This window comes from Heptranchias perlo, chromosome 1 (genome assembly GCF_035084215.1).
Source record: "Heptranchias perlo isolate sHepPer1 chromosome 1, sHepPer1.hap1, whole genome shotgun sequence".
NCBI classification, from domain to species: domain Eukaryota; kingdom Metazoa; phylum Chordata; class Chondrichthyes; order Hexanchiformes; family Hexanchidae; genus Heptranchias; species Heptranchias perlo.
Window position 1 is genome coordinate 23,368,883 of NC_090325.1, and position 13,828 is coordinate 23,382,710.

A 13,828-nucleotide genomic window follows, 5' to 3' on the forward strand; every position below is an offset into this window, starting at 1 on the left:
CCTTAACCCCCTACTCTCCAGGGAATAAAGTCTCAGTCTATCCAACCTCTCCCTGTAAGTCAAACCATCAAGTCCCGGTAGCATCCTAGTAAATCTTTTCTGCACTCTTTCTAGTTTAATAATATCCTTTCTATAATAGGGTGACCAGAACTGTACACAGTATTCCAAGTGTGGCCTTACTAATGTCTTGTACAACTTCAACAAGACATCCCAACTCCTGTATTCAATGTTCTGACCAATGAAACCAAGCATGCTGAATGCCTTCTTCACCACCCTATCCACCTGTGACTCCACTTTCAAGGAGCTATGAACCTGTACTCCTAGATCTCTTTGTTCTATAACTGCTGTATAGAGCCTTGATCAGACCCGATTTTTTTTTTATTCGTTCATGGGATGTGGGCGTTGCTGGCAAGGCCAGCATTTATTGCCCATCCCTAACTGCCCTTGAGAAGGTGGTGGTGAGCCGCCGCCTTTAACCGCTGCAGTCTGTGTGGTGAAGGTTCTCCCACAGTGCTGGAGTACAGTGTTCAGCTTTGGGCACCTCAGGAAGGGTATGTTGGCCTGGGAGGGGGTGTAGCGCAGATTCACCAGAATATACTAACATATGAAATTGATGGGCAGGAAAAGACCAACTGGTCCATCAAGCCTGCCCCACACCATAATGGCCGGACCATCATGGCGAACACTTCTCATCTCCTCACACCCACCCCTGCAGCCATGTAATCTTCTGGGAGAGGCAAAAGAAACGGAAAAAGCCCAGGGCCAATAAGGGAAAAAATATTCTGTAAAATTCCTCTCCGACCCCCTCAGAAGATCGAAACCAGTCCAGGAGATCGCATGGACCAAGTGTTACCTATAAAGACACTTACCTTCTACATGATGCGATCTCTGCCCCATTCAGAAACTGGCCCGGCTCCCTCTTGAAGGCGTTCAGAGAGTCAGCACCCACCACACCAGTCGTAAAGCATTCTAGAGGCTGACAATTCTCTGGGAAAAGAAGAACCGCCTAACATCCAGTCTATTCCTACTCTTCCACAGTTTAAACTCATGTCCCCTGGTCCTCCCCAATCTGTTAAACTGGAATAATCTATCAACAGGGAAAATCCAGCCCTTCAATTATTTTATAGACCTCTATCAGGTCACCACTAGAAACATAAAAACATAGAAAATAGGAGCAAGAGTAGGCTATTTGGCCCTTCAGGCCTGCTCCGCCATTCAAAATGATCATGACTGATCGTCTAACTCAGTACCCTGTTCCAGCTTTTTCCCCATATCCCTTGATCCCTTTAGCATTAAATATATCTATCTCCTTCTTGAATGCATCTAATGACTTGGCCACCTCTGCCTTCTGTGGTAGAGAATTCCACAGGTTCACCACCCTCTGAGTGAAGAAATTTCTCCTCATCTCGGTTCTAAATGGCATACCCCGTATCCTGAGACTGTGACCTCTGGTTCTGGACTCCCCAGCCATCGGGAACATCCTCCCTGCATCTAGTCTGTAGTCCTGTTAGAATTTTATATGTTTCGATGAGATCATCTCTCATTCTTCTAAACTCTAGTGAATATAGGCCTAGTCGACCTAATCTCTCCTCATACGTCAGTCCTGCCATCCCAGGAATCAGTCTGATAAACCTTCGTTGCACTCCCTCCATGGCAAGGACATCCTTCCTCAGATAAGGAGAACAAAACTGCACACAATACTCCAGATGTGGTCTCACCAAGGCCCTGTATAACTGTAGTAAGACATCCCTGCTCCTGTACTCAAATCCTCTTGCAATGAAGGCCAACATACCATTTGCCTTCCTAACTGCTTGCTGCACCTGAATGCTCGCTTTCATCGACTGGTGTACAAGGACACCCAGGTCTCGTTGCACCTCCCCTTTTCCCAATCCATCACCATTCAGATAATAATCTGCCTTTCTGATTTTACAAACAAAGTGGATAACCTCACATTTATCCACGTTATACTGTATCTGCCATGTTCTTGCCCACTCACCCAACTTGTCTAAATCGCATTGGAGCCTCTTTGCATCCTCCTCACAGCTCACATTCCACCCCAGCTTTGTGTCGTTTGCAAATTTGGAAATGTTACATTTAGTTCCCTCATCCAAATCATTGATATATATTGTGAATAGCTGGGGCCCAAGCACTGATCCCTGTGGTACCCCACTAGTCACTGCCTGCCACCCGGAAAAAGACCTGTTTATTCCTACTTTCTGTTTCCTGTCTGTCCACAAATTCTCAATCCATGCCAGTATATTCCCTCCAATCCCATGTGCTTTAATTTTGCACACTAACCTCTTGTGTGGGACCTTATCAAAAGCCTTCTGAAAATCCAAATAAACCACATCCACTGGCTCTCCCCTATCTATTCTACTAGTTATATCCTCAAAAAACTCCAGTAGATTTGTTAAGCATGATTTCCCTTTCATAAATCCATGCTGACTTTGTCCAATCCCGTTAATGCCCTCCAAGTGTTCTGTTATCACATCTTTTATAACAGACTCTAGCATTTTCCCCACTACTGATGTTAGGCTAACTGGTCTGTAATTGCCTGTTTTTTCTCTCCCTCCTTTTTTAAATAGTGGGGTTACATTTGCCACCCTCCAATCTGTAGGAACTGTTCCAGAGTCTATAGAATTTTGGAAGATGATCACCAATGCATCCACTATTTCCAGGGCCACTTCCTTTAGTACTCTTGGATGTAGATTATCAGGCCCTGGGGATTTGTCAGCCTTTAGCCCCATTAATTTCCCTGGCACTTTTTTTTTACTAATACTGGTTTCCTTCAGCTCCTCTGTCTCACTAGACCCTTGGTTCCCTAACATTTCTGACAGGTTATTTGTGTCCTCCTTTGTGAAGACAGAACCAAAGTATATGTTTAATTGTTCTGCCATTTCTTTGTTCCCCATTATAATTTCCCCCATTTCTGACTGTAAGGGACCTACATTTGTCTTCATAAATCTTTTCCTCTTGACATATTTATAGAAGCTTTTACAGTCAGTTTTTATGTTCCCTGCTAGTTTACTCTCAAGTCTATGTTGCTCTAAAGTAAAAGACAAAGGTCCTTGAGCCTATCTTGAGTAGCTGAGGTTCTTTAAGTTATGGGGGCAGGTTGCATAAAGTTGGTTTGTATTCCCTTGAGTATAGAAGATTAAGGGGTGATCCAATTGCGGTGTTTAAAATGTTAAAAGGATCTGAAAGGGTAGACATGGAGAAACTATTTTCTGTTATGGGGGAACCAAGAACGAGGGGACATAAATCAAAATAGAGCAAGACCTTTTAGGAAGGAAATCAGGAAGTAATTTTTCACACAAAGGGTAGTGGATAGCTGGAAATCTCTTCCCCCAAAAGGCTGTGGATGCTGGGTCAATTGAAGCTTTCATGAGTGAGATCGATAGATTTTTTTGTTAGGTAAAGGTATCAAGGAACATGGAGGTACGGCGGGTAAATGGAATTGAGGTACAGATCAGACATGATCTAACTGAATGGTGGAGCAGACTCGCAGGGCTAAATGGCCTCCTCCTGTTCCTATGTTGCTACGTGGGGGGGGGGGGAGGGGGCCATTCCGGCTGAGCCTGATGCTGTTCTTGGCAAACATCCAGAAGCACACGCTTTCTAGCAGGGTCACTAGATAGTGATCAGGAGTGGGAAAACCAGGTGAATTTCACCCCCGCCCCCATCTCTGGCTCAGGTGCCTTGGGCCATTTGTATTACCCTATTGCTCCCCTGGCTGAGACCCGTTAACATGGCTCAGACTGGGACACCAGTGTGGAACCTTCTTACTCTTTAGGGCTTAGCTGTCTTTACCAACTGGGCCAATCGGTCGCTTGGTACTTCTGTTTGAAGTTTTATTCAGGCATTTTAGATTGTACAGGAGTGGCACGTAGGTAAATATGTGTACACGTGGCAGATGTGGGAATGTGGATAGCAGGTGTAATCTGTTTAATAATGTCCAGATCTGTGGGCTGCGAGTAGTAATCGTACAAAGCTTTTATCTTGATGACAGATCTAGCAAAGAGATTTAGGTGTGAAGCAGGGGGGGGGCTAGGCCACTCTAGAATTTTAATTTTTTGGGTTGCTTTGGGTGACGTGGCTCCATTGGTTCGCGGGAAGTAGTTCCTCCAATTTCAAGGGACTGTGAGTTTTTAGCTTTGTACACGTTTCCCACATCTGCCACGTGTCCACGTTTCCCACATCTGCCACGTGTCCACGTTTCCCACATCTGCCACGTGTCCACGTTTCCCACATCTGCCACGTGTCCACGTTTCCCACATCTGCCACGTGTCCACGTTTCCCACATCTGCCACGTGTCCACGTTTCCCACATCTGCCACGTGTACATATATTTACCTACGTGCCACTCCTGTACAATCTAAAATGCCGGAATAAAACTTCAAACTAAAGTACCAAGTTTCTGATTGATCCAGTTGGTAAAGAAAGCTGACTGATTGGCTTGCAGGACTTAGAGAGGATGGGATGGGTTGAGGGTTTGTTGTCAATCTGCTCGAGCCCCATGACCGAGCAATTCTTTATTTAAAAATATTTTGACTGGGTGTTATTGCTACGGAGGAGTAATTACTGAGATACTTATTATCCTAACTGGTAGTTTACAACTGTGAGAAGAGAAGAAAGTAAACAGAAAATGCATTGATCCATAAAGACAGCCACCAGCTGTTGAAAAACGCTTGGGATGACCACAGGACAAAATTTCCTTCCGGTTGAAGTCCGAGTGCCTTTATAGATTTCTCATTGCTTTTTTAATATGGGTGGGAGGGAGGTGGTCTTCAACCCACATACCACTGAATAGATAGTTTGTACATTTTCCTTCAGTTGAAAATTATAAGAGGGTACTTTAAAATCATAACATTGGGTCACATCTTGTTGGAACAGGGCATCTCTCAGCGTGCGCCGTTAGTTCGACTTTTCCTGCACCCTTCAGCTCGGAAATTTTTTTCACCCGTAACTTGCTGGAAGTGCGAGCTGATAACGAGCTTAACGGAGCATCAGGGACATTTGTGAACAACGGGACCAACAGTCTATCTCCTTAACCAATGGGCTTTGAAGATTGAGTTAGGAACATCTATCTCAGAGAAGGAAATAGGGTGAATTGGAGTCAAATACCATGAAGACAGAATACTTTGGTTCTGTCTTCACGGAAGAGGACACAAATAATTTCCCAGAAATGCTAGGGAACCAAGGGAATAGTGAGAAGGAGGAATTAAAGGAAGTTAGTATTAGTAAAAAAAAAATAGTGCTGGAGAAATTAATGGAACTGAAAGCCGATAAATCCCCAGGGCCTGATAATCTGCATCACAGAGTACTAAAAAAGGTAGCCATGGAAATAGTGGATGCATTAGTTGTCATCTTCCAAAATTCTATAGATTATGGAACAGTTCCTACAGATTGGACGGTGGCAAATGTAACCCCACTATTTAAAAAAGGAGGGAGAGAGAAAACCGGGAACTACAGACCGGTTAGCTTAACATCAGTAGTAGGGAAAATGCTAGAGTCTATTATAAAGGATGTGATAACAGGACACTTAGAAAATATCAACGGGATTAGACAAAGTCAACATGGATTTATGAAAGGGAAATCATGTTTGACAAACCTACTGGAATTTTTTGAGGATGTAACTGATAGAATAGATAAGGGAGAACCAGTGGATGTGGTTTATTTGGATTTTCAGAAGACCTTTGATAAAGTCCCACACAAGAGGTTAGTGTGCAAAATTAAAGAATATGGGAGTAATATACTGGCATGGATTGAAAATTGGTTAATAGACAGGAAACAGAGAGTAGGAATAAATGGGTTTTTTTCCGGGTGGCAGGCAGTGACTCATGGGGTACCACAGGGATTAGTGCTTGGGCCCCAGCTATTCACAATATATATCAATGATTTGGATGAGGGAACCAAATGTAATATTTCCAAGTTTGCTGATGACACAAAACTAGGTGGGATTGTGAATTGTGAGGAGGATGCAAAGAGGCTTCAAGGCGATTTAGACAAGTTGAGTGAGTGGGCAAATACATGGCAGATGCAGTATAATGTGGATAAACGTGAAGTTATCCACTTCGGAAGGAAAAACAGAAAGGCAGAGTATTATTTAAATGGTGATAGATTGGGGAATGTTGATGTGCAAAGGGACCTGGGTGTCCTTGTACACCAGTCACTGAAAGCAAACATGCAGGTATAGCAAGCAGTTAGGAAGGCAAATGGTATGTTGGCCTTCATTGCGAGAGGATTTGAGTATAGGAGCAAGGATGTCTTACTGCAGTTATACAGGGCCTTGGTGAGACCACACCTGGAGTATTGTGTGCAGTTTTGGTCTCCTTACCTAAGAAAGGATATACTTGCCATAGAGGGAGTGCAGCAAAGGTTCACCAGACTGATCCCTGGGATGGCAGGACTGTCTTATGAGCAGAGATTGGGTTGACTCGGCCTGTATTCACTCGAGTTTAGAAGAATGAGAGGGGATCTCATTGAAACATATAAAATTCTGACAGGGCTAGACAGTTTGGATGCAGGATGTTTCCCCTGGCTGGGGGGGTCCAGAACGAGTGGGCACAGTCTCAGATACGGGGTGGGACATTTAGGACTGAGATGAGGAGAAATTTCTTCACTCAGAGGGTGCTGAACCTGTGGAATTCTGTACCACAGAAGGCTGTGGAGGCCAAGTCACTGAATATATTTAAGAAGGAACTAGATAGATTTCTAGACACAAAAGGCATCAAGGGGTATGGGGAGAGAGCGGGAATATGGTATTGAGATAGAGGATCAGCCATGATAATATTGAATGGCGGAGCAGGCTCGAAGGGCCGAATGGCCTACTCCTGCTCCTATTTTCTATGTTTCTATATAAATCAAGTGCGAAAAGAGAAATAAAGAGAGGAAAAGAAAGATTGGATTAAGATAGAAAGGAAAAGTTAAAAAAAAATTTAAATTTAAAAATCTCCAAGAAGAATTTACTATGGGCAGGAATGAGACTCAGCAGTTTAAATTGTTCCCTTTCTGGGCTGGAGAGTTTGATTGGCATTGCATTAACAATTATCACGTCGTCTAAAGGGTACTTACACTGTTGAGTATGAGCCCTAACTTTCTGCAGCGAGTTTAATGGGCATTTAATGTATGATTCCAGCAAGTTCTTAAAAATAACGGGGAGGTTGAGGGCGAGCCGCTGCTTTGTGCGAAGCAAATGGCGTATGAGGGAGAAAGGAATAGAAGGGTATCCTGATAGGGTTAGATGAAGTAGGGAGGGAGGAGGGTCTTGTGGAGCATAAACGCCAGCATAAACCAGTTGGGCCGAATGACCTGTTTCTGTTCTGTAGTTTCGATGTAAATCGACCAGCAAATTATGGAGATTTGCAATTCCCAGCATACCTCTTCTGGCCCTGAACTTCGTGGCCGATTTACACATTGATAATGACGTGCGTCGTGAACTCGCCGTTATTTTTCCAGGAAGGTTTGGCCCATTGGTTGCTCTTCACAGACAGGTGGTTGGAATTCAAGGCGTAACGCGTTATCTTGAGTCCAAACCTGTTATTGTACAGCGAGAGAATTTTCAACAAGTACCACATTGCATCAAAACGGTTTGTCGTTGTTGTCCACCAGTTTAGTTTCTTTTCCTGCAATAACCAAAGTGCCATTGTTTTGACCTGCTGGACAACAGCAGACCCTTGTATTTTAATTTTTTTTTTCGTAGCTCGTTGCAGTAATCAGGCACTCGGGACACAATAGTGGCTACAATGTGGTAGTTACAGTGATTATTCAACATTAAATTCACCTCGCTTTTTTGTATGAAAGTCAAGTGTAAACAAATTATAGATAGTCTCATCAGTTCTCATTTCACTATCGTGAGAAGTAAAAACTAAGGTTATGAAATCACAATGTCTGCTAATGGCATAAGAACGCATTTAAAAATAAATGAATTAAGTGTCAGTTTGGCTCATTTGGTAGCACTTTTGCCACTCAGTCAGAAGGTTGTAGGGTCAAGACTCCCTCTGGGACTGGAGCACATAACCTAGGCTGACAGCTCAGTGCAATACTGAGGGAGTGCTGCATTGTCGGAGGTGCTGCCCTTTGGATGAGACGTTAAACCAAGACCCCATCTGTCTTTTGTTAAGGATCCCGCGACACTTTTTCAAAGAAGAGCAGGGAGTTCTCCTGTTTCCTGGCCGACATTCCTGCCACACCACCACCAAAAACTGATTAACTGGTTATTCATAGAATCATAGAAGTTACAACATGGAAACAGGCCCTTCGGCCCAACATGTCCATGTCGCCCAGTTTATACCACTAAGCTAGTCCCAATTGCCTGCACTTGGCCCATATCCCTCTATACCCATCTTACCCATGTAACTGTCCAAATGCTTTTTAAAAGACAAAATTGTACCCGCCTCTACTACTGCCTCTGGCAGCTTGTTCCAGACACTCACCACCCTTTGAGTGAAAAAATTGCCCCTCTGGACCCTTTTGTATCTCTCCCCTCTCACCTTAAATCTATGCCCCCTCGTTATAGACTCCCCTACCTTTGGGAAAAGATTTTGACTATCGACCTTATCTATGCCCCTCATTATTTTATAGACTTCTATAAGATCACCCCTAAACCTCCTACTCTCCAGGGAAAAAAGTCCCAGTCTGTCTAACCTCTCCCTGTAAGTCAAACCATCAAGTCCCGGTAGCATCCTAGTAAATCTTTTCTGCACTCTTTCTAGTTTAATAATATCCTTTCTATAATAGGGTGACCAGAACTGTACACAGTATTCCAAGTGTGGCCTTACTAATGTCTTGTACAACTTCAACAAGACATCCCAACTCCTGTATTCAATGTTCTGACCAATGAAACCAAGCATGCCGAATGCCTTCTTCACCACCCTATCCACCTGTGACTCCACTTTCAAGGAGCTATGAACCTGTACTCCTAGATCTCTTTGTTCTATAACTCTCCCCAACGCCCTACCATTAACGGAGTAGGTCCTGGCCTGATTCGATCTACCAAAATGCATCACCTCACATTTATCTAAATTAAACTCCATCTGCCATTCATCGGCCCACTGGCCGTCTCATTGCTGTTTGTGGGACCTTGCTTTGTATATAACAGTAACCGCACTTCAAAGGAATTCATTCTGTGAGAAGCGCTTTGGGATGTTCTAAAAGTTGTGATTAGGTGCTATATAAACTCAAGTTCTTTCGTTCTTAACCCTTTGTTAAAATAGCGCATACATTTTCACACTGTTGTTTCTAATATTGCAAAGTGTGATATCGTTCCGTTAATGCTTATTGTACTGTTATGGTTATGAAATGGTTACACCAGTTTTCTTTTGGACGGCAGGTTGTTATTCAGGAAGGAGAGCTGCTGTGTGGCGTTCTGGACAAGGCACACTACGGCAGCTCTGCCTATGGCTTGGTCCACTGCTGTCAGGAGCTGTATGGTGGCGAGACCAGTGGAAAGCTACTGACCTGTCTGGCTCGTCTCTTCACGGCTTACCTCCAGCTGTACAGGGGATTTACTTTAGGTAACAGTTTATTATTCACCATGCAAATCTTAGTCTGTTTCTCTCCTGTTTTCCTTTCATATTTCAAACTAAAAAGTACTGTTATTTTTAGAACTTTGTATCGAATACCAATTACCTTGTAAAATGTGTCCACTTAAAGTGACGTGGTCGTCAGGAAATTCCTTTGCATGCGCTGGGTAACTCCAGTACACACACAGACCGCCCATTCAACACCTTCCGGGCACACATTCCGCAAGGATAGAACAGTCTTTTCAATCAGGTCGTTGGAACGTTGAACAGGAAGAGATCAATGTTACACGGCACATTTTAAAAAATTCTATGAGTGGTAATTCTATGAGTGGCTAGTTAGCCGTTGAGGACTATCGAGTGGATATAATGTACCTGAATTTCCAAAAGGCATTTGGGAAAGTTCCAAATGTGAAGCTGTTAAAGTGGATCAAGGGTCAAGGTGATGGTTAATTAGAGAACTGGCTTGGGATGGAAAGCAGAATGTGACGATGGTAGGGTGGGTAAGTATCTGGCTGACAGAAACATTCGAGAAGGGTATATAAGCAGACTGTAAATGTTTCCAGTGCTCTATTAAAATGGATGTATGCTAGGCTACCCATGGAGCCTTATAAGTGTGTTTTTTTTAATAAGGCAAATGGAAGTTAAAATTTCAAAGTAATTTGTCAAATTGAAATTAATTCGTCATTTGTTGCATTTTACACAAAGGTTTCCACTGCGCTTCAAAAGGAAACCATTGGAACATCCTGAGGATGTGATATTATGCTAGATGCAGGTTCTTCCTTAAATACAAGATATTCCCCTTTATGAAGAAGTTTTAGTTGGAAAATTATGTTTTTGAAAGCTTAAAAAGGCTTTCTCGAATGATTGTATGTAAAAGCTTCCCCTCAAGTGATTGTATGTAAATGTTTGCTAAACTTGTCTTTCTTTTTAAAATTAGATGTTGAAGATATTCTAGTGAAGCCCAGGGCAAACGCAAAGCGGCAGAAAATCATTGCGGAATCGACACATTGTGGAGCCAAGGTAAAGATCCCTTTAATCCCTTTGACCCCTCTGACAGATGTCAGGTTGATAACACAAGTGAGAACCAGGCTGAAGATAGAAAGTTCAAAGGGGAAGTGAAAAAGGAAATAGGAGGGGCAAAGAGAGAGTATGAGAATAGACTGGCGGCCAACATAAAAGGAAATCCAAAAGTCTTCTATAGGCATCTAAATAGGTAGTAAGAGAAGGGGTGGGGCCGATTAGGGGCCATAAAGCAGATTTACTCATGTAGGCAGATGGCATGGCCGAAGAACTAAATGAGTACTTTGCATCTGTCTTTACTCTGGCAGCATCTTCTTCCTTGGTATCAGTAAAGGAAGATTTTGTTGAGATACTGGATGGGCTAAAAATTGATAAAGAAGAAGTACTTGAAAGGCAAGCTGTACATACAGTAGGTAAGTCACCCGGTCTGGATGGGATGCATTCTAGACTGCTGAGGGAAGTAAGGGTGGAAATTGCAGAGATACTGGCCATAATCTTCCAAACATCCATAGATAAGGGGGAAGTGTCAGAGGACTGGAGAATTGCAAATGTTACACCCTTGTTCAAAAAAGGGTGTAAGGATAAACCCAGCAACTACGGGCCAGTCAGTTTAACTTCGGTGCCGGGGAAACTTTTAAAAACGATAATCCAGGACAAAATTAACAGTCACTTGGACAAGTGTGGACTGATTAGGGAAAGCCAGCACAGATTTGTTAAAGGCAAATTGTATTTAACTAACTTAAGCTTTTTGATGAGGTATCCAAGAGGGTAGATGAAGGCACTGAAGGTAGCACTAGATGAAGGTAGTTGATGTGGTGTGTATGGACTTTCAAAAGGCTTGTCATCAAGATTGAAGCCCATGGGACAAAAGGGGCAGTAGTAACATGGATACAGAATTGGCTAAGTAACAGGAAACAGAGAGTAGTGGTGAACGGTTGTTTTTCGAACTGGAGGGAGGTGTACAGTGGTGTTCCCCAGGGATCAGTACTAGGACCACTGCTTTTCTTGATATATATTAATGTCTTGGACTTGGGTGTACAGGGCACAATTTCAAAATTTGCAGATGATACAAAACTTGGAAGTATAGTGAACAATGAGGAGGATAGTGATAGGCTTCAAGAGGACATAGACAGGTTGGTGGCATGGGCGGACACCTGGCAGATGAAAGTTAATACAGAAAAATGCGAGGTGTTACATTTTGGTAGGAAGAATGAAGAGAGGCAATATAAACTAAAGGGCGCAATTATAAAAGGGGTACAGGAACAGAGAGATCTGGGGGTATATGTACATAAATTGCTGAAGGTAGCAGGGCAGGTTGAGAAAGCAGTTATAAAAGCATATGGGATCCTGGGCTTTATAAATAGAGGCATAGAGTACAAAAGCAAGGAAGTCACGATGAACCTTTGTAAAACACTGGTTCGACCACAACTGGAGTATTGTGTCCTATTCTGGGCACCGCACTTTAGGAAAGATGTGAAGGCCTTGGAGAGAGTGAAGAAGAGATTTACTAGAATGATTCCAGGGATGAGGGACTTTAGTCACGTGGATAGACTGGAGAAGCTGGGGTTGTTCTCCTTGGAACAGAGACAGTTGCGAGGAGATTTGATAGAAGTATTCAAAATCATGAATGGTCTAGACAGAGTAGATAGAGAGAAACTGTTCCCATTGGCGGAAGGGTCAAGAACCAGAGGGCATAGATTTAAGGTGATTGGCAAAAGAACCAAAGGTGATATGAAGAAAAACCTTTTTACACAGGGAGTGGTTAGGATCTGGAATGTACTGCCAGAGGCGGTGGTGGAGGCAGATTCAATCATGGCCTTCAAAATGGAACTGGATAAGTACTTGAAAGGAAAAAATTTGCAGGGCTACGGGTATAGGGCGGGCGAGTGGGACTAGCTGGATTGTTCTTGCATAGAGTCAGCACGGACTTGATGGGCCAAATGGCCTCCTTCCGTGCTGTAACCTTTCTGTGACTCTATGATTTCTAATAGTACAAGCATTTAAACAGTGCAGTACGCCTGGTTTGTATCCAGTTGTAAAGATTTCAAATCAAATCAAATGTGACAGTAAAAGGGGTAATTTTCCCAGTTCCTACTGCTGGTGAGGAGCCTGGCCCGCTGAGAGCACATATTGGAAATTTGAGTGCACACGCTCCATAATTTTCCAACTACTTTGGTCAGAAAATTGTGGGTAGCGTGCCTGAATTTTCAATGGTCGTGATAGCTGAGGCTCCTGACCAGGAACGCGAAGTTGGGGAAAATTGCCTCTTAGATGTTTAAATAGTGGCTCTATTCTTCTGTCTTTGCTGAAGGAGAGAATAATTGGGGACCTCTCATTGTGGCATTAACACATGTACATAGGAATATAGGAACAGGTGTAGGCCATTCAGCCCCTTGTGCCTGCTCTGCCATTTGATAAGATCATGGCTGATCTGTGATCTAACTCCATATACCTGCCTTTGGCCCATATCCCTTAATACCTTTGGTTGCCAAAAAGCTATCTAATCTCAGATTTAAATTTAGCAATTGAGCTAGTATCAATTGCCGTTTGCGGAAGAGAGTTCCAAACTTCTACCACCCTTTGTGTGTACATATGTTTTCTAATCTCACTCCTGAAAGGTCTGGCTCTAATTTTTAGACTGTCTCAGAAATTAATCACCAGCCTGGACAGGGAATGTTTGGTGGGGGAGCAGGGGATTTTAGCAGAAAGGATAAAAATACATTGAGAAATGAAAATGCTTTTGAGAAATATGCCAATGCTTCAGGATTGCGGTCGTTTTTCTTGACCGTTCCTTTAGGAAGCCCTGCAATGGGCCGTGTAATGGAGCACAACTGCTTAACACCACGGGGAGGTGGGACGCAGGTTCATGCCTGCAGTCCTCTACACTCTGACCTACTAAAGGTGCACTCCTGCACTGTGGGAGGGAAAAATCTCGAGAAAAAGTCACCTCTGGCTGCACTTGGATATTAAAAAGCTACTTTGCTAAATGTCTGGTTGTAGGTGGGACACTCCCGGGCGCCTCGGTCAGGAGTGATGTATGGTATGAGGGATTTGACCTGGAAGAGGGGAAAATTTTTTTTTTTTAAATCATTTTTCTTTTACTGGAAAGTATTGTCCCTTCATCAAAAAGGAATTAAAAGAATGAATTTTTTGTATTATCTTGAGTCGGAAAATCTAATGTAAAAATGATGTGTTCCTCACTTGAGCTGTCACTTTTGAAGCTGGTTACTGAGGTTTGATATTTTGTCTGAGGCATATTTCCAGGACAGAGATACCCTCTATAAT

General features: G+C 43.1%; 1 protein-coding gene across 1 annotated transcript in view; it reads left to right on the forward strand.

Annotated features, from left to right (window-relative positions):
• The window catches only part of polr1a (RNA polymerase I subunit A), a 132,660-nt gene that overhangs the window by 43,794 nt on the left and 75,038 nt on the right, over positions 1-13,828 (forward strand). Inside the window, exons 16-17 of the mRNA XM_067982355.1 lie at positions 9,331-9,514; positions 10,461-10,543. Of these exons, the coding sequence (XP_067838456.1) occupies positions 9,331-9,514; positions 10,461-10,543 (267 nt within the window). The remainder of the gene's footprint in view (positions 1-9,330; positions 9,515-10,460; positions 10,544-13,828) is intronic.